This window comes from Cryptomeria japonica, chromosome 3, assembly GCF_030272615.1.
Source record: "Cryptomeria japonica chromosome 3, Sugi_1.0, whole genome shotgun sequence".
Classification (NCBI taxonomy): Eukaryota; Viridiplantae; Streptophyta; class Pinopsida; order Cupressales; family Cupressaceae; genus Cryptomeria; species Cryptomeria japonica.
Window position 1 is genome coordinate 914025560 of NC_081407.1, and position 21499 is coordinate 914047058.

Sequence of the window (21499 nt, forward strand, 5' to 3'; positions counted from 1 at the left end):
GTATTTTATTTTGTGTTCGCATGTGCCTAAAAAACACATCAACATGAGGGAGTCATAAATTTTCATTCCATGTCTTTTGACCATTCATTAACTTAATTAAATTTTAATTAAATTTAATTATATTCTTTTATATTTTTATTTTAATCTTATTTTTTATTCTTTTGAATTTTAATTTTATTATTATTTACCATTAGATTCTATTTCAAAGTGGGGACATTACACTAGTCCTAGGAGCCATTACAGTCAACTCTAGAACAGCCTACTTACTTAGCCTTGTATACCTCTTTTGCTTACACCCCAGGCGGTTCCTACAAAGTGGGTTTCAGTCAATCAAGCACATCTCATATTCTATCATGAGAGCATATGCTTAAACATTATTTATTATGCATAAACAACATGTATACATATATATGAGTCTAAGACAATGATTGGCAGAAATATCATGTATACCACCGTATACAGGCTTTAGTAATAATAATTTCTAATGACTAGAAATCTGCTGTATGAACTGGAATTGTCTCCTTCGTGATTGCTGTTTTCTATCTTATGGGAATTGATTCATATTGCTGATCGATCTGATGGTGTTTGTGTGATTCACTGATTGTTGATTGCTGATCTTAGTCCATGATTGTAATTTCAGTAATATTCCATGATGCCCCCCTTTCACTCTCTCCATTTTTGCTTATTAACATGTGTTTTAAAACTAAAATATGAACACGATGGTGGCCGGCAGCACACATTCAAAATAGAAAGAAGCATACACTTGAGCACATTTAAAATAGATTTTAGTTCATAGATTTTTTTAAATAAAAAAATAAACTATCTGGATGACAATTTTTAGATAATTATCTTTCTGAACTATTTGGTTCTTTACTGTTATTGTTAACTTTGTTATGTAAATGTAACAAGTAACAAAGGTAGTATACATGGAATTAGATCAATTCAAGAATGCTGTTAACTAGGTAATGTCCTTGCACTACATGCAAGATGCTAATAAATATCTATCACCTAGAATGATAGATAATGCACAAGCTCATGCAAAACCAGAATAGGTAGTAAGATACACTACAGAACTAGATCCCCACTTTCTATAGATGCCCCATACCTCATGTTGCCTTTGATGAATACCTATAAATGGAATGAAAATCAACACAAGAAAGGAGGATAAAATGGCCCTACACCCTCAAAAGAATAATAACTACGGAGAACCTTCTACCATAGCTGCTCCAATGGTTTTGTCCAATGTTCTTGTTATGCATTTAAGTGCATGTACAACTTTTGATCTCAACTTTATTTGGCATTATATTTTTCAGTTTGCTTGTCATCATTGATGCAAATCAAGTTAGCATTGTTTATTCAATGCATACAACCAGAACTTCATTTCATAATTTATTTTCAAACAAATGAAATTAGACCTGGTAATGGAATAAGTATCGATGCATAATCAACAATAAGAACCAACCAGTAAGGTACGTTGATTTGTTGAACTGTTGTTGACAACCAATGTTGTGTAAAGCTTTTCTATGACTTTGTCCATCTCCAATAGTTTGGGAGTCATCAAAGGACTACAAAAGAAATCAAAGCAAGACATGTGCTTAAATTTCATGAAATTTAAAAAGAAGAAACATCTAAGCATCTAAACGTTGAGAAGGCAAGATACCTTGCACGGCCACCTGTATGTCCTACATGATCCAATCCTAAGTAGTGGAGAATCTGTAGCCATAACAAACTTGCCCATGAGAAACAAACACAAACTGAGTTGCAATCGAAAGGAAATAACAATGATGTTAGTTTTCAAAAATAGGTTGTCATTCAAGAGAACATATGCATTAGTGCAATCTTATAGCATGTAAACTTCGTCATAATTATTATTAGTAAAAAACTAAAAATCAATCCCAATTGAACATATTGTTTGTTATTACCTTCTAAGCAATCATTATTTTTGAAGTATGTAATTAACAAAGATAAGGCTGTAGCTTTTAGAATTTTTCAAGATAAAGTATGTATCTCTATATGCAAAAATTTGGACATTTTTCTTTATTTTTAAAGAAATTGTGACTGTACTACACCCAAAAATAAAAACCTTTAGAAAAGAGACTTACCTTGCATCCTAGAGCACAAACAACTCATGTTGTTCTCAAACAGCCCACAAAATATGCCGCCAACATGGAAGACTATCTGTGTGACTCTGTCTATATGCATATTCCGCTTGAGAATGCCCTCTATATATAATACTTGAAGTGCTCTATACCACCAATGAAACAAAGCTAATGATAAGAATTTGTGCCATTCTATTCTTTCTAATGAGTAATGTGCCTAGCTCACTTATGAATTGAAGGAATCATTCATGCAAGCAGTTCACTCACACCAACAAAACAAGGTCAAGGACCTTTAGGCACTCTCCTACTGAAAGAAAGAGAGAGACTCAACCAACCAGTGAGGAGCTTGATTCAATCCTTCATACCACTAGCCTCATGTTCTCTTGAGAAAAGTTGCAAATCCAAGAGGTTAAGCTTAACTGATTTAAGAATTGGATTCTTAATGTGAAAACCCATGTTCAAATCCTCATAGGCATATCCAATGCGGAATTCTGAGTTATGACCCTTGGTCTTGCATAGTTAGTTTCCAATGTGGATGTGGTTCCTAAATGAGTGGATTTCTAAGTAGTGAATATCAGTCTTCCATAGTTGGCTTCTAATGTAAATGTGGTTTCTAAATGAGTGGGTTTATAGTGTGTTTTCTCATACGAAGCTTGTATCAGTCTTCCATAGTTGGCTTCTAATGTAAATGTGGTTTCTAAATGAGTGGGTTTATAGTGTGTTTTCTCATACGAAGCTTGTATCAGTCTCTAATAAATGCTCACAAGAACTTGGGTTGGTCCTATTGACGTGTCTAAAGTCGCGAAACTACGACTTCATCCGGCCAATGCAAAATAGAAATGCTAAGAATCCTATCCTCTCTTGAGATAAGGAAATCCCTAATGTTGTGTGAATTTGATCAATGGGGATGACCTCAATGTTTCGGTTGTCAGGTTTTGACTGCATGATAGCTTAGTAGTTGATGTGTTTTGCTGGAAACACAAAGGGGACTTACGGTTAGATGGAATTGGTTTCGTACAGGTTCCCTAAAGTTTTACAGTCCTATATCATCTAATTTGCTTCTAATTGATGTCATTTCAGCTTGACTGGAGGGTTTCTTTAATGAAAAAAAGGAAAAAAGGAGGGATAAGGATAAAGAGTGAATAAGAACAGCTAACTAATTTAACTAAGACAGAATATTTCAACACATAGACGGAAGTCTCAAAATAACTAGAAATTACTTTGCCAGCTAGTTAGCACAACTAGGTAAAAACCAGTGCAATCATCTAAGGATTTTGAATTTTCAAGCTATTAGATACGAATGATAGACTCTTACACCCATTCATCCAAATTTAATAACCGAACTTAGCACAAAAGGGGCTCAGACTAACCATGCAGAGGAAACAATAATCAACTATTTCCTAATGGTATGAACCAAGATTTTCCATCAAACACATGCATAAATAACTGTCTGAAAGTAAATACAGTTGCAGAAATATGAAATAAATGGAGAAGAGGACCATGCACTCACAGTAAAACAAACACAGCTTTAACATCCATAAAAATCCTATATATATTTCGCCAAAGTTTTTGCAACAATCTTTGTTTTCTGCTTCTAACAAAGGAAGAACTAACTCCTTTATATAGAATTCCCAAAAAAAGGATGAATGGCAAAGATTTTAAACTTAATCAAGGGGGCCAGATTCACCCTTTATCAAAACTGCCCATACCCATAAATGGGAGGCAAAATATCAGCAACAACAAAAGGAGAAACAATAACTACCAAAAAGGTAATCAATAACTCCCCAAAAAGTTGCTCCAAAAAGTGCACATGCACGGAGCTCAAGATTTACAACTGTTTTGGTAGTTAGGAATAAACTTTATTTCTGAAAAAGTGTTTTTTAAGATTTAAAAAAGAAACTTGTATTTTAGGAAAGCACTTTTCTCCTTTCCTGTTGTGGACCCTTTTTCCAAAAATTCATCCTCGCTGTGCAAATACTCCTTCCAGATGTCCCGACCTGCTATACGCTCTGCCCGAACATATTCCTGAAATCTGATGCATAGCTGGAACAGCACCATGCTTGAAGGCATAGGAGGATGGCGTATTTTATATTGCATACCCTCCAAGTGGCGATCTACATGCTTTAACCCATCCTTCCAGTCGGACCGATGAACCTCAAAACTTAATATGTTCGAATGCAACCCACTGGCAAATTCTAGGTCTTCCATGGAGTATGCGACCTTATCAATTCTCAATCTATCCTCCCAGTTTGGTTGTACTTGATTATCGGACAAACTATTTTTCCAGCCCAAGACCATTGATCTGAGGATCTTTCCACCAAGATCCCTCATGTTTTTCAAAATTTCCTCGCACTCCTCCTGCTCTTTATTAATGGTATCTTTTGTGTCATTCTTCATGTTGGCAATCCAGTACCATTCCTTGAAAGTGTTGATGTCACAGGGATCCAGGATAGCAGACAATGTGGGAATCTGCGTGTGGGTCCAGAAAAGAGCCCTTATGAGGGGAAGAATTGTACCAACCACCTCATGGACCCTGAAACACTCCCTCTTTACTTCAAACAATTTGACAAGAATGGTCTCTCGATGGTGGGCCATTTCCTTTACGTCTTCAATGATCCGCTCTCCCTTTTCCTTAATGTCCTGAATCCATTCCCTGACGGCCTTGGCGGTATCACGTACTCCTTCAAACTCGGTTGTAGTCCTTTGTGCCAATGCCAATGCGGGAACATGGGATTCAGGGCATGTTGCAATGGTTCCAACAGGTGATCAATGTATCCCTCAGCTTGCTCAGCACGAACTCGATGCATGTCTCTCTCAACAGTCATTTCGTCGAGTTGTCTGAGCATATTCTGCACATAATCCTTGAACTCTTCCCTTTCTTGCTCTTTGGTGGCTCACCCTATCGGGATGGTCGTAATACTATAATCAGCCAATGGTATCTGATCCGCTAGCTTATCTGTAGGCGGGGTAGCGATATGAATGGTGCGGTTCCTCTGCTCATCATTAGTGATCCGAGAGTAGGTCTTGGGATTTTTCTTACCTTTGGATTTTATCTCTCCTGTGCGAGAGAAGATATCCTCCAAGTTGATAGGTGGCTTGATAGCTGCTTCCCGTTGTGCATGAGCAATTAACCAGTCTTGAGGGATGGTTTGTCCGGATGTTATTGCCAAATTCCCACTCTGCTCCTTGAAGGTTTCAGCTGGCTCACTGCCTATCTGCAATTAATCGGTCATAGAAGGAACGGACGCAGTATCCAATCCCTTATGGCTAAGTTTTCCACTATCTCGCTGAACAGTTGTCGGGTATCCCCTTGCGATGGTTGCTCTTCAGTTTTGTTGGGCTCCTGGGTCTCATCCTCCTTTTGTTCTCCCTCAACGGTGGTGTTATCTTTGCCGGCGCTGTTCAATTGTAATTCATGCCGACTTCCCTTTGTCAGCTCACGCTTACCAGCCTCTTGATTAGGTGGAATTTCTCCCTCCTCAACTTGGTTCTCAAGTTCATCGGAGCCAATGATCTCGACCTCTGCATCTGGCTCACCTTGTGCCGGAGGATTATTAGCCTCGAACACATCAACATCACTCTAGGAAGGCAGAGCAGGTATATAGTCAAGTTCAACTACATCACCCTCCAAACTAGGGTCTTTGGATGACGAACTAACTTTCGGCCTCCTTATAGGGATCTTTTCTCTTCTGGTCCTTTTGATGTCCGAGTCCCTCTATTGGCTCTGGCTTTCTTCCTCTTCTTTCCAGGTTTCTCAACCTCTTCTTTTGGTGCGCTTGAGGTTCCCTCATCCTCCGAAGACTGGGAAACGAGACTGCCCATCAGATTGTATATAAATTGAATCCCTTCATGGGTCAGTTTCTCAATTTGCTAGGATAACCAGTGATCGGTATACCTTCTTGGAGCCTCCATGACCGCCTCAAAATCAGTAATTGGATCCTGAGACCAATCAATGCCTGGCAAGAGGTACTTAACTGCCTCAAATTCTTGGACTTGCAAACAATTGCCATAATCTGTTACCTGATCTGGGACCTGACGGTACTCATAAAGCCGCATTTGCTGCACACTTAGCCTAGAATACTCACACCGTCAGACCTCATAGTCATCGGAACAGTTGCTCCAATAATCCTCAATTGATGCCTTCGCTCTGTAGTGCCTGCCATAGGCTCTCTTTGCCAAATTGTCATGATCGAAACACTTCCTCAGGAAATGTTCTTGTAGGCCATAGGATGTTAATTCAGCAAATGACTCATCAACTTGCACCGAATTCTTGAAATGCACATAGAGGTCACCCAAGATCATGGGGAAGGTGAATCCAGACTGTTTCTTATCTCTGAGTAGGCTGCCTGTTGGGTGTGCTTGTCTTGCGACTTCCATAAGAACTATTTTGTCTGTCGGATAGCGTGGAAGTCCGAATGGTGCTCCCTCAAAGCCTGCCATCCTGAGGTAAGTGAACCTGGGGAATTGAATAAACCATGCGCCATACTTCTGTATCAAAATGGTAGCCTGCTCTGAAAGCCTTATGTGCAATCCTCCTTGCATTAACCTGATTAGGCGCATTGTAAAGGCGTCATTGACACGCTCATACTGACCAATTGTGTAAGCAGTGTTGTTCTTTTCTCTTCGAGCTATGTCATAGTAATGCAATTGAGGGTAGCATTCATACACCTTTACCTGATTTGGCCCAATCCCGATCTCACCTTTCTTGATTAACCCTGTCAGTGGCTGGTGTCGGGCAAACATGTAAATCAGGTAGGAAGTCATGGCGAAGTACTTCTTTTCTTCAAGCTCGACCAGCTGTGTATGGATATTATCGCTGATGATCTGAGCCCAATCGAACTTGGACTTCCCAGCAAAGACCTGTTCAGTAAAGTAGAACACCCATTCCTCAAAAAAATTGGATTGAGGGAGTCCCATAACCCGACTGAGTAAGGTGACCATGTCGCCATACTCATTATAAAAATCACTTCTGGGGGTCTTTTTACTGATCCTAATGCTTGGGGGCCTTCTTTCCTTGTACCATTCTTCGTTTATCAATGTCTTGCATTTAGCAGGATTCATGTCATAAGCAACCTGTGCCTCATCAATAGTTGTAGCAACAGGATTATCGAGAAATGGGATATCAAATGCCTCCCCAATGGCCTCAGGTGTGAAATCAGCTAGCATCATATTTTCTAGGACCACTAATCTGGTCTCTGGCTAATAACGTCTGGCAGCCTCAACTACTAGTTCATAATTTTGCACGGACAGAGGGAAACCTGTTGCCTGAGAAATACCACTCTCCATCATTCGCCTGGGCCTACCATAGGCGTTCGGAGAGTATACCCTGTTCCTGAAATCCTAAATGTCTGTGTGTCCCAAATCAATATCACCTACGTTCTCCCATATGCTCTGGACTTTCGACTCCCTAACTCCTCCTCTTTGGTATTGGTACTTCATTTTCTCACCTCTGCAAGGAATGTCAAATTTGGAGACCCGAGATGTTCCGGTTGCACAAAGTGTCTTTGAGGATTCTACCGCCAATTTAAGCATTTATCCTGCACAATCGGACACGGATTACGAGACGAGATGAAGGGAGTGAACGGATTAGCCAAAACAGAGGATGATGTTAGCACATTGTAAAACCAATGATCAAATCCAATTCGAAAAAGTGTGACGCTTCAATAAAAGAGCTTGATTAACTAGAAGCGAAACGCTATTTGAAACAGGAAATTAAGCTGGTTCCATTTAAAATTTGCCACTTGGAGCGGGCTCCAAAAAGTGCCACTTCCGACTAATTATGACGGTACAGGAAGAGGTTCAATTTTGCAACTGAGAGCTCGGGTGTTTAATGATTGCCAATTTTCGCACTTGGAGAAGAGTTTTGCCTAAGTTCAGTTTAGATATGGAAAATTTCTCTAAGTCTGAAATTTACTTCAACGGTCAATTTCTTGGAAGGCTTTGTTTTGCGCTATGTTCAGCTTGATATTTTCAAAAATCATGACCAATTTTGCAATATTAACGATTTTAAAGGAGGGAATCGAATCCTACCTTGCGGATTGCCCAACACAGGATGACCTTCGACCAAAAATGACCTTCCGCAACGTGTGATTCCTAAAATCTCGGAGACTTGGACAATTTTGCAAAGTGTAACGCCTTTCTAATTTTCCCTCTTGGTGCGACTTTGGACAGCAAGGTTTTTTGCAAACTTGAAAGATCAACGCCGCCTTTCCAATTTCTCTAACTCGCGTTTTCGGCCAAGAGAGGTATTGTGAAAAGTTTGAGATAAAACCCTATCATTCGATTTTCAGCTGGAGAGAGGCTCTTGCCAAGTTCAAAGCCAACAACGCCCTATTAGGAAAAATCGCGATGATCCTTTTTTTGGCTAAGAGTGTGTTTTGAAAAAAGTGTTATAACGCCCTCACTACGACTCGCGATTTCCACTTCCTTGCCGATTTTCGGGCTGGAACCACTGAAATGCAAACTTGAAAGAGTTAAACGCCTTACTTCTTCCGCTATTCTTAGGTTAAAATGCCATTTTGAAAAGCAATTTTCAAAATTCGGCCTAAAAAGGCTTTTTGAAAAGTTAAAAAAAATGCCTCTCCTTTATTTCGCGATTTTCGGCGGAAGGAGGCATTCTGCAATTTTTTTAAGTTAACGATTCACCTTCTTCACCTTCTTCTTTCGATTTTTGGGCTAAAGGCCACTTTTGCAAACTTTACAAAAAAGACGCCTTACCTCTCACGCGAATTTTATTTTCGGCTGAGAAAGGCTTTATGAAAAGTTTTCCTTTTGGTGCGACTTTACATCATTTTTAGGGTAAAAGGGTTTTTTGAAAAGTTTTGGTTAAGCGCTTTTCATTCTCTCCATTTTCGGCTTGGAAGGCACTTTTGAAAAGTTTTTAGTTATAACGTTTTCTTTCATTTGCTTGCCCATTTTCGGGCCAAAACCTCTTTTTGCAAACTTGCTAAGTTACGCCTTTTTGTTTTGCGCGACTTTCACTTGACTTGCGATTTTCGGGTCAAGGGACCACTTTGCAAAGTGTTAAAATGCCTTTACTTCATTTTGCGATTTTCGGGTCAAGGGACCACTTTGCAAAGTGTTAAAATGCCTTTACTTCATTTTGCGATTTTCGGCCAAAATGGGTGCTCTAAAAAGTTATTAAAAAAAACGACGCCTTCCCTATTTCAAGCTGATAATGCCTTTTGAAAAGTTTTTTAACTTAACGTTTCATGATGCATTTGCATTTTCGGGGTAAAAGGCATTTTTGAAAAGTTTTGAAGTTCAACACTTTACTTTATTTGTGACTTTTGCAATTTCCATTGTTTGCCTATTTTGGGGGCTTAGGGGAGTTTTGAAAAGTTTATTTTAAAAGTGAAACGCCCTTTCTATTTGCAATTTCGAGCTAGAAGGCCCTTTTGAAAAGTTTTCAAACTAAGCGCTCTACTCCTCATTTTCACCTAACTTGCCCAATTTCGGGCTGGGAGGACAAAATGAAAAGCCTAAGTTCAACACCAAATTCGGCCTAAAAGGCCATTTTGCAAACCCAGGAACAATCTGGCGCTCTCGCCTATTTGGCTGATTTTCAAGCTTACGCTAAAACAAGTCTCCCTTGGAAGAAATCGTGAACACTTCATATTGCAAGACTCTCTGCAAATTGACCCCCTGGCCTTGCGACTTAAAACTTACTGCCGCCCCATCTCCTGCACGAGCTGATTCAATCCTCTCATCATGGACGAGATCATTCTTGACCTCCTACGAACTCCTCGAGACTCAAGGAAACGGGCAGGCTTACTCTCCTGCACAATCATTGCTTCACTACTACCTGCTGAATCTCAAAATGGCGGATAAAGATCAAAATCCTACACCGGGCGAGACGAAAACAAGGAAAAGAAACGAGGGGGACCCTGTCGGCGACAGGGAGTGTGTGCAACGCACAACAGGTCCCATGTAGACGCTTGTGTGATCAGAATATTTGTAAATAATAAGCAATATTAAAAAAAAGGAAAATATTGCAGATAGCTCTTCAAGAAGAACAATGAAAACTGAATTTGTTTCTCTTCCATGTAAGCAGTATGACAATCGCTACTCTATGCTCTTAAAAAATTCCTTTCCTAATTTAAAATTTTATAAAACTAATTGTAAATTCCTATTGAAGAAAGCTTAAATCATGGAATGAGAGTTGAATCACCAATTGCTTGGGCATGCTCACTGATCAAATTCAAGCCATTAAATATGTTACATGACTTTTGTACACAAGCAACCAACAAATCCATTTTTTGGCATTGTCTATCACCCAAATGTCTTCCTTGTACATGGAACGCACAGAAAACATAATAATTTGTGTAATTCTTCTTGAACTAACTGATACATAATAACTTTAATCATATGCAGCCACCTGCTGAACCCTTGAATAACTGCATATCCAATAGATAGAAATGATCTTAGTGGAGCTTGAACATATACACAAAGCTTTTAGCCAAGTCCAAGACAATCACACAGATTTCAATGTTTCAGAAAAATAATCTTGAGAAATCAAACAATAAATGTCTTTAGTTGACTTTTTATTCCAGTTTCATAAAAGCCTCCAAAAAAGATTCAACAGTTCAACATCAATGTTTAATATTTCAAGCTTATAAAGTAATGGCATTGTAATGAATCTTCTCAATCTAGCTGATAATTCTAACCCAAAAATTCCTAGGTAAATCAAAATCTTAACAATTACTTTATTCAAACATAATTGACTCTTTGATGCAAAAAATGTTGGATTAATTGTCATTGATGTCAAAGGTATGTGTAGTTGTTGGAATGGACAATAGCTCAAGTTGTGAACAGCAAATTGTTTGGAATTAAATAAGGTTGCTGATAAATGTTGATCATATCCATGAATATGCTGAAGAAGACTTAGAAAGGCCTAGTCACTGAAGTAACCACAATGGGCCAACCATCATCCTTGTTTGGCATCCAAGACAAAATCATTTGTTTATTAGTGGTGACTGACTCCTTTACGATTAGCACTTTAGCCAACTTTTATGGAAATAAAAAAATAGTTATATTACATGCAAGGGCCAACTCCTCTTCGTATTAAAAAATATACAATGGAATAAATATGTAAACCATATGCCAGCTGACATCACATATAAATTATATTCAAAGACCTCATATTAATTCTAAAGCTGAACCGACCTGCAGTGCTACTTTTGGAGAGAATAAAAGAAACTAAAATAATTATTTTTCTCATACATGGCCGACCCCTTTCGATGTGGCTGACCTAGTTAGTGAAAATGCATATGATTGTATATAAAAAGTTGTTTTGAGGTTTTTAAAGAATGTAATCCAGTGCAAATATCTCTGATTTTTGGTTAGATTCGTAGAACGGATATAACCCAAAAATAGAGCTTTCGGGTATGGACAGAGCTAGAGCAATTATAATCCCAATGTGGGGAAACAAAGTGAGGGAGTATATGGAAATTACTCAGAACAGTGGCTTGCTATCTTTCAACTGGAAAGACATGAGTATGTTAGATGAGGAGACAAAGGCTACCTTGGGAAAGGAATTAGCAAACCGACAGTTAATATTAGCTAAGGGTGATGACAAAATATTCTGGTGTGCAGCGAAATCTAGGAATTACTCTCCAAAATTGGGATATAGCATCATCTGGGGTGAAAGGGAGCATTGCGAATGGGATTCTAGATTATGTTGGAATCCAAACATCCTTCCGAAGGCTAGAGCCTTTGCATGGTTAGCAGTACAGAGTAGAATATATGTCAGGAAGAAAACATAGATCATCTGTTTTTTTTCAAAGTAAATTGAACTACTCCACTCCGCTGGCAGTGACTTTGAAAGAAATTTTTGTGAGCTGGCCTCTTAAAAAAAGGAGTGGTTTGGGGGTCTGTGGTATGCAGTACCGGCAACCATCATTTGGAATTTGTGGAAGGAGGTAATCAACGCATTTTTAATGGCATAGAACTAAGTTTGGAGGCGCTTCTTAATAAAATGGAAATAGGGATTAGTGAGCACATTAATGCAATCACACAAGGCAAAACTCATAATCAGTTCTCGTCTTAGGATGATCGGATGGTAAATGTTTGGCCTCACCTTATTCCTCCAAAGGTGGATAATATCAAGAATAAAGGAACCCGATAGATGCACGTTGGATTTTACCACCAAGAGGCCAATTAAAATTAAACTTTGACAGCGCCTCCCATGGTAATCCGGGACTCTCGAGCGCCGGTTTCATTGTCAGAAATGATTCAGGCAACTTGGTCTGTGTGAGTTCCATCAAACTACCAGTTAGCACAAATAACGATTCAGAATTTGCAGCCCTGTGGAGAGGTCTGAAATTGTGCAAAGAGAAAGGAATGAGAAATCTAGATATAGAAGGAGATTCTCTGAACGCGGTTCGTGTCGTAATGATGGGGAAAGCTCCTAGCTAGAAATCGCAGAAGTGGGTCGAGGCAATCAGAGAGATTCTGAAAGATTATGGAGAGTATGCAATTAAACACGTGTACAGGGAGGCCAATTTCGCAGCAGATGTTTTTAGCAAATCATGCCATAGATTGATCCAAAGCAGCAATCATTGCAGATGTTTCTCGGGAATGGCAAGGATTGGAAGCTTTCTTGTAAGATAAGATGGGAGTACTGACTCTGAAATAGGAAATGACCAAATCTGGCAAGAACGATAAGGCAAATCCTCTATAGGAAAAGCCAGAGGATTAGCTAGAATGTTTTAGACTTTGGCTTATAAAAATCAAACTAGAGATAGAACAGAAGATATTGGAGAAGAGAAGCAATGGGGGGAGAAAGGGTCTCTGTCATGGGAGTTGAGTACTGATGCGATCAGACAATTGGAGAACAGCTGAAGCAACTGTTTGTATTGGATGGGGATGTTGCCGAAGGAGTGGTGAAAGACATTATGGGTGAAAGGTTTCTGCAAGGACAACACGCTCACAACGCATCTCTACTGGAGCACTTCATTTACACCATAGCCAGAACTACGGGGAATCATGAAGACACTGAGAGGGCCATCAAGCACATGGTAGAAGAGCAGTTTAGGGAGCAAGCGTTGGTGGCACTGGCAGAGTTGAATACAGCTGCATTTAAGTAGAAGAGATTCTGAAAAATGGGAATACCATTATGTGTCTGAGGGAGGGGTTAGACAGGAACAACTAAGAGACATATGAATATATGATGTCTGAGAATGGGTATTTGTTTCCCCCTGCACAAATTCAGAGAGCTCGGGTGGTCATTGATGCTATCAAGATCCTGTTGTTCTCCCTTTGTGGCTAAATGTATCTTTTTTCTTGGAATTAATAGAAAGGTAGCTACCCCTGGGTAGCAATTTGCTGAGAAAAAAAATATCTCTGATTTAGACCAAACCCAAGGAGAAGAAGAATGTAATGTCCCCTATTTGGGATTGCCCTAAATTTTGCCCTAGAATCTCAAGTTCCATAAAAACAACAAATGTAATTTAATTAGAGACATAACTTTACCAAAAAAAATGTTCAAGCAAGATAGATCTTGATTGAGATCCTACAATCATATTAGACAATAATTGAAAAATAAATTCATAAAATCAATCATTTCTACTAGGGTTAAAGAACATATATTCATTACCATCTTAATTGAAATAAAACATATAATATCTATAATTCATTATTGGGGTTCAACCATAACAGGGCTTGGATAAGAAGACATGATAAGGTGCCTCAAGCAATCCTCACACTAAGCCCAAGAGTGTATATACCATGCCTCTTGGCCTCATGTGACATTCCACCATCCATCCCTGATGAGGTGGTGTACTTAGTGGGGGAAGCTTGTATTCACCCTCCTACAATCTGAACGGGCAGCAAAGATCAAAGATGACTTTGAAACAAATGCCAGCGACATTCTTAGGAATGATGCTCTTCAATTACGCTCAAATACAAACACTGCCCGACATACTCAGCCCGATAGGTAAAATATATGAGTATTGCCACTCACTCAGATCACCTCCGACAATCAGATCTCGATTCTTCAAAAACAACCTTCACAATGAACATAAGTGTTGTCTTACTCTGCTAGTGATGAGTTTCACAGGATACGTATATCGGAGTTTTGCTTTTGATATCTCAACGTATTTCCAAGGATAAAATCTCAACCCGATATGTCAATTATGTGCAACCCGATATATCGATCATGATGTATTTTTATCCTTTAAATTTGGTCTGCTGTCTGCGTTTTGTATTATGTATGCTTGTTCTGCTGTCTATTATATACCACACTAGGACTCCAAGTTTTAATACCACACTAGGACTCCAAGTTTCAATACTAGGCTGCATATTTTATCTTCACATTCATAACTTCTGCATCTCTGTTTGACATCAACGAAACTTGTTTGGACTTCTGCATCTATTTTTAACATCAATGACAAAAAGCAGAGATAAATCTGTCTAACAGAATACATTTCATGGATTTCTCATCAAGCTTCTTTTCTATTTTGCTTAGTAATGTGCATGTATATTGTGCAACCAAATACATGAAGATGAGAGACAGATGGGCTAACTCTTGTTTGTGCTTCCTCTAGTGTGATGCCATCAAGTGCTTTGGTGGGTGCACAATTCAAAAGGTAAACCGTTGTAATAGTTTTGGCCCAATATGCATGTCCCAAATGAGAATCCTTCAAGACACTATGTACCATTTTCATGATGATGCAGCTACATTGTTCTAGAACTCCATTAAGCTACAATTAATTGACAAAGAATTCAATTTTCTTTCAAGTAGGTGGAAAATTCTCTGCTAGGGTATTGAAGAAGGAATCCATCTTCTTAGGTAAATGCAACTATCTTTCGACAGTTGATTGGAGTTTTGAGTTACTTAACCTAAACTATACCAAATATTGATTTTATTGTTAATTATCTTTCATGATTCATGCAAGAACCAATGATGTGTCAATGGAAAACAACAAAGCAGGTACTAAGCTATATCCATGGTACAATGTTGGAATATTCCATCATTGTTTTCCCGTAGCTAGTTTGTTTTGGGTTTGTTATTGTTTGTTAGTATATTTAGGATACTACTTGTTATTTGTGAGTGTTTCATGGAACCTGTGAGTGCCAAGTTTGTCATTATTTACAAATTACATGTATAAATTTACATCTTGTAATACAATTTGTGAGTAGTATTTTACATTCTTCTAACACAAGTTATTTATAAGGGATAAGGCAAAGAGCTTGCAAAATTCGATATCCGAGCACAAAAAAAAAATCATTAATTTATTTATTTCTGAGTGACTAAACAGAAGAAACTATCAAATCCTTGATATTTTTTATATTACGTACAAATTCAAAGTCTTAGACTGAATTACCAAGAGGTCCCAATCTGTCGCAGTCAATTCATCCTCAATATGTCGAGATACATTTCTGTCCACTTCAATGGTATCCTTGACCTGTTCAAGAAAAGGATACAATTTCAACAAATAAACTTGCAATTTCAAACTCCATTAAGTATGCAAGTAGAATAAGTAACCACAATGTGGAAATCTTAAGGACAAAAAGACCCATTTATGGTAACATACTTCACAAATGAAAAGAAAATAACTTATTAAACCTCAAATTTGTTACAGATGATTATTCTGACAATTCTTATTAGCTTCCCCAAAACAAAAAATCTATGCAACATGCACAAGCTAGATAAATTACTCACTCTAGTCTTACCTCCAATCCATACAGTACTTATCCTCCAGGATCCTACACAATCTAATTAATTTTCACTACCTGCATTTTCTCCATGAGCATGCTTGCTCAACAACAATAACTTTTTCTTTGAGAGTGATTTGTTCACAGCAAATTTGATGGCTAAGAGATTCTGGATCTGCCTCTGATGAATCTTCTTTAAACTTTCTTTATAGTGAAAATCTAAGCTACTTTCCTGAGCACTAGTATCTTAACAACCTACCTTACTGACTTAGCATCTTACACTATTAATCATAAGTATAACATTCAGCAATTGCATAGCATACAGCATTTATGTCAAATTAACAGAAAAAGAACTCTGCTATCAATTTAAATTTGTTCCATAAGAATGTTTGCAAGTACATGAGTGCTTCCAAGTCCATTTACCCTATGATAACATAATATGTTCTCAATTTACAAATAAAATAAAACAATTGACTCATTCACCAGAAAACCAAGTAAACATACACATGTTAGATGTTGCATGATCCACGACATTTCAAAATTATTTGTTTGCAGAAATGCATTGTTTCAGGCAATTTCAAAAAGTCAAGATGACCCTGTTGGTCTAAGAAAACACAAACTCTCTGTGTACTTGTAGTATACTTGGCTAAAAAAGTGGAGGCAAATCTAAGGAATTCAAATGAAATTCCCTTACCTACTACCATTTAATACCACAATGAAGACAATCCTTAGGCCATTTTAACCCTTTCACTTAAGTTTCCACGCTCTAATTCACTTCATTTGCAATTATCTACAGATAATATATCCATAAGAACAAGAGTTATTTGGAATTGATATAACTAAAACTAAGCAAAAGCATAGGGAAATTAAGAAGCTATTTAAAAATGACATTTCAGTCCTGGGACAGGAATATATAAACCTTGCCTACAAAACAAGTTTAGAACCAACCCTGCAATGAATAAAATACTGAATCTAGATGTTTATTCCATTCTAGATTTAAGCTTGAAGCATTGACTGATTGAATCCACTATTTCAAGTTCATCATCAACATCTTTTTAGAATGTTTACAAACACCTTTGCATGCAGATAAAGATTCTATTTTGGCAAGGTTTAATCACAAGGTTTTGGCAAGGTTTATATCCATGAACCAGGGTTCGACAACTCTAATTTGCTCTAAGGTAGTTGAATCTGTATTAATCTTATGGATCTGCAATGGCAGATATGTTTATATCTTCAAGGGAATTTCATAGTTTTTATACAGACCAAAGAAAAATTCAATCTTTACACCCTTCCTGAATAATATTAGCAAGCACCCTCGATGGTACTTGCAGTCCCCTCTGTCAAAAAGGTAGTAGTTTGTTTAAAATTTCAGAAATCTGCAGTTTAAGAACCCTGATTTTGAAATCTATATGCCATATAATATTATATAGTTCTTAAATATAAGCACTATATTTTTGTGATAGACACTCAGTGCAGCTCTGAGATTAAGTTTGTAAGCATTTAATTTGCACACTAGGAATAAAATGTTTGAGAAGCCACAAGCCATAACATAAACAGAAATACAAAATACAATTTATGTTGGAAACACGATCTTCTTACAGATTGGAAAAAAAATATTTTCATTATAAAGAAAAGTATTTTTTGCCAATTGAATATTACTTGTGGGTGTAAAAAATTTTATTTAGAGTGAAAAAATTTCTATGTCCTCCCGGGACCCTTTCAAAGGATAGAAAATCAGGGGAACATGAAAAGACAGAGCTTAGAAGCACCCCAAAAGTTTGGTAGAAATGTTTGATTAGGAAAAATAGCATGAGGAGCTGGCTGTAGGGGACAACCGATGGATGAGGACATATCCACATTAAAAATATCATGGTTGAAAAACTCTGCGATTTTTTAGCAGACTCGCGAGTACTCGCGAGCCATCTTCGGCCATGAGTCACTCGCTGCAAAACTCACGGACGAGTTTTGCCCTAATCGCAGCGAGTATAACAGCAAAAAGTTGCTAAAAATCGCAGGGTTTTGGGTGAAAAATCGGCAGTAAAAACAAAACAAAAACATTAACTCGCAAAACCTAAATTGCATTACTCATTTTGGACCCTTTCCCAGTTGCGACGGAGGTGATTTTACAATTGCATTTCTAAACCCTAAAATTTATATGCCTTTTTTAGCGATTTACGCTGCGACGGGAGACATTTTTTTGACACAGAAATACTGCAGAGATACCAGGTGGAAAATGGCTCGACGGAAGCCCATGTCTATATAGTGTGAATAAATTATTTCATGAATAAAATGATGAATTTGAATTGCGAATTAGAAAAGAGCTCAAAGGTAGACCGTAGACTCACAATGTATTTTAATTTTTATAATTAGGATGAATTTGTTTAAACAATTGGTAGGATAAATTTATTAAATATAATTTTTTATGATTAAAAGTTTGCAATATATTACTATTATAACTATGTGGAATTTGTTTAACGATTATGATTTATTAAATTATATATTAACAATTATATAATATGATTACAAATTAAAAATTACAAATTAAAAAGTTGTATATTTATATATTATAACATTTTTAAAATGTAAATATACTTATTTTTAATTAATATATTTAATTATAACATATATATTTATGATTCTATATGTTTTCAAATGTTCGATAAAGTTGCCGAGTTTTTCCCCGAGTTTTTGCGAGTCCCGAGTTTTTGAAAAAAATTGGGCTTGCCAAGTCATTGCTGAGTCCGAGTTTTTCAACTATGAAAAATATAATTGCAGCTTTCAAGTTCACTGCAGCTCCATATTTGTAATTCTAAAGATTAGTGCAAACAGGTTTTGATCAGCCTTCCATTGAAAACATAAAACAAATTATTGAACCATCTGAAAATTGGTTCACTATTTGACAAAACAGCAATCTTCCTGTTAAGAAAAGTGTTTCTCCAATTGTCTTCTTCATAATATAATAACTGAAGTAACATTTAAATTGGATATACAATTTAAAAGAACCATCAACCTTGCATCCTCAAATCAATCATAGAAAGAAGATGTCAAACCAAGTCAATGGCATTACATAGAAGCTGCTAACGCCATCTTGACGTATGAACAGGCCAGGGAATAATTTAAGCCATGTCTCGTCTCCATGCATCACCATCTGCCAGCCTGCTCTTGCTAATTGACCTAAAAATGACAAACAAAAAGTAACATACAACCAGGATATCTCATATATATCTGGTAAGATTGAATATCCTCACTTGTTTTGATAAACAACACTCACAAAGATTCCAAGGACAATCACTAAAACATACCAAGAATGTTGTCATCTAGAAGTGCTTGAGTATTGAAGTTGTAAGCAACATCAAGGAAACCGGCAATTGCTCCCGAAGTCATTGCCTTACGTAGCATTTACAAAGTATTAGCATCATAAATAAAAACAAGACACTCGATAAAGGAAAAGATCAAGAACTCTTTCATGTTAACCATTCAGAGCAAGAGTTGATATTACAAGGTGTTTTACCTTTAGGCGAGGCATGGTAACTGTTGGAGGTGCTGCTTTTGCATGATACCCAAATGCCTTTCCATTGGATAAAAGTGATTGGGTATGAGGCATAGCTCTTATCATTATCTCAGTTGGGGGAATCCTTCCCTTGCCTAGAACAAACTCTGCTGGCAGACCATCAATTACCTGTATCACAAAGCCATCAAAAGGCAAACATATTTTCTTTAATAAAAACAAAATCAAATTCTAAAGCAAAAAAAGTAACTTGCATTATGGAAATTCTGAATTCAAGATGGGAATCATATCATCCCAAAAAATTACCGACAAATACCATCAATATTATCCGATCAAATTGCACAGGAATTCCTGATTTTTCCTGCAAAAGATCACTTACACTTATAAACTACTTTTGCATATGTACTTCACAGTTAAATTTGAAAGAAAAGCAGTAACAACAAAAAATAGCTAAGAAATTTTAAGAATTATTGTACCACAACATATACCAAACTGTAAAGGGATTATAAGGCTCCAAATTTCATTTTTGTTCCTCCCAATTATATAAGTAATCAACAAGAACCAGCTACAGTGAAATAACCATAATAGCATTTACAATACTGGCTTTTAAGTCCTATCAGTATGAACAAGTACTTGTAAACCTTCAAAATAAAATCAAACAAATTAATAATGAGAATACAGAATCCCTTTATGTCTGCTTTCAGTTTTTGTGATAATCACAAAGTTTGACCAATTGGTGCAAAAATGGATCAGTCAAAGTCTATACTCCCAGGTTCTTCCAGGATGCTCCCCATACCTGAACTGAATAAGTTTGAGGCTGAGTCCAGGGCCTAGTACCCGGGTTTGCTTAGTGTACATCCCAAGCACTACAAGTGCAGCCCAATATACTATACACATACCTGAGGCATATCTAAAGTGCTCTGGAAGTGCCATGGGTGAACCGGAGCATACCCAAGTGAAACCACAAGGCAAACAACCCTTTTACAGAAAAAAAAAATATTTAAAGGCACATTTTTGAAAAAATTTAAAACCTTGTCTCAATGTCGTTTGGTTGCTCAATTTTTTGGTAGATTGTTGCTTGGTTGATGTGGTTTGCCATGCCAAAAATGGAAAGGTGAGATGTTGCAAAATGCATGATGTAATGAGGCACGGTGCCCCCTAAATCGTCCACTAGGAGTGTTGTTTCTTCACAACTAGCAGAAATCTCACAAGTTTTCCCTCAAGAACAGATTCCAAGACATTCCAAATAATATGTTTCTTCACAGCTAGGTCAGCTAGATGTACCACATTCAGCTTACAATATTCTTTGTCTGCTTTTGTTGTTGAGGCTTCTTCCAACATCAGGCTCCATTAGACGGCCCTTTAATGGGAGTGCTATGGTTCTATCCTACTAACATCATGCCCCATTTGAACCAATGTCTTGTCCTCAAGACATCTTGGGTTTTGTCATGCCAAAATGTCAAAATTACAAAATCAAGATAGTTTTTCAATCCCCTATTGTAGTCAGTATCTAAATTCATTTATCTAACTTCTTAGCTTCTATAATCAACCCAATCATATGTGCAAGTCTTAGATTAACTATTTCCCTAAATTGTTTGATTTGTGCTATCAATCCTTCCTGCTGGTCTTTGATCTGTTTTTACTGAGTGTAGGGGGTTTCTATATTCACCCTAATTGTTTTGTCCAAATTTTTCATCATAAGTGGATGAGGCTTGCAAAATTTGGTTCTACAAATTGTTAGATAATTATTGAAAGCATAATCCATAAAATAGATATTTCCTACTAGGGTTAGGAACATTATCTTAATCATATGATATACTTAATTCATTAATGGAGTCCAACCATAAAAGGGTTAGGATAAGTGTTGTGACCATTTCACACATCGCCCCATTGAAATGGGGACCCCCTCTTTTTTGCTCGGTTTTGCCTGTTTCTCTCTCTGCTTTTAGGGTTTTGAGTAAGTGAGTGAGTCGTCTAGACTAGGGCTAAGCCTTAGGGTTTCCTTTTTGATATTTTCAAGCCAAAGTCCAGTCAAATTTTGAAAGTTTATTGAGCATTCTCGCATGGATTGCAATTTTGAAATGGGATGAGTCTGTCAGGATGTCAGGTGTGTCTGTCTAGGTCGAGTCGGAATTTTGAAAGAAAAGTTCAAATTTTGCCTAAGTGTTAATGATGGAATTGTGCAATCTTGTCCGGGTGAATTTGGACCAAATTTTGGAAAGCTTGATAATTGACC

At 37.3% G+C, this 21499-nt stretch overlaps 1 protein-coding gene across 3 annotated transcripts in view; it reads right to left on the minus strand.

Annotated features, from left to right (window-relative positions):
* LOC131073146 (GPI ethanolamine phosphate transferase 2) overlaps window positions 1–21499 on the minus strand; it is a 142779-nt gene that overhangs the window by 95021 nt on the left and 26259 nt on the right. Inside the window, exons 3-9 of one of the 3 annotated variants that reach the window (XM_058009571.2) lie at window positions 19580–19624; window positions 19267–19434; window positions 19058–19142; window positions 18823–18929; window positions 15425–15505; window positions 1661–1713; window positions 1463–1565 (exon numbers count right to left, since the gene is read on the minus strand). In XM_058009571.2, the coding sequence (XP_057865554.2) occupies window positions 1463–1565; window positions 1661–1713; window positions 15425–15505; window positions 18823–18929; window positions 19058–19142; window positions 19267–19434; window positions 19580–19624 (642 nt within the window). Of the gene's footprint in view, window positions 1–1462; window positions 1566–1660; window positions 1714–15424; window positions 15506–18822; window positions 18930–19057; window positions 19143–19266; window positions 19435–19569; window positions 19625–21499 lie in introns of all 3 variants that reach the window. The other 2 variants (XM_058009697.2, XM_058009627.2) reach the window with 2 other exon arrangements.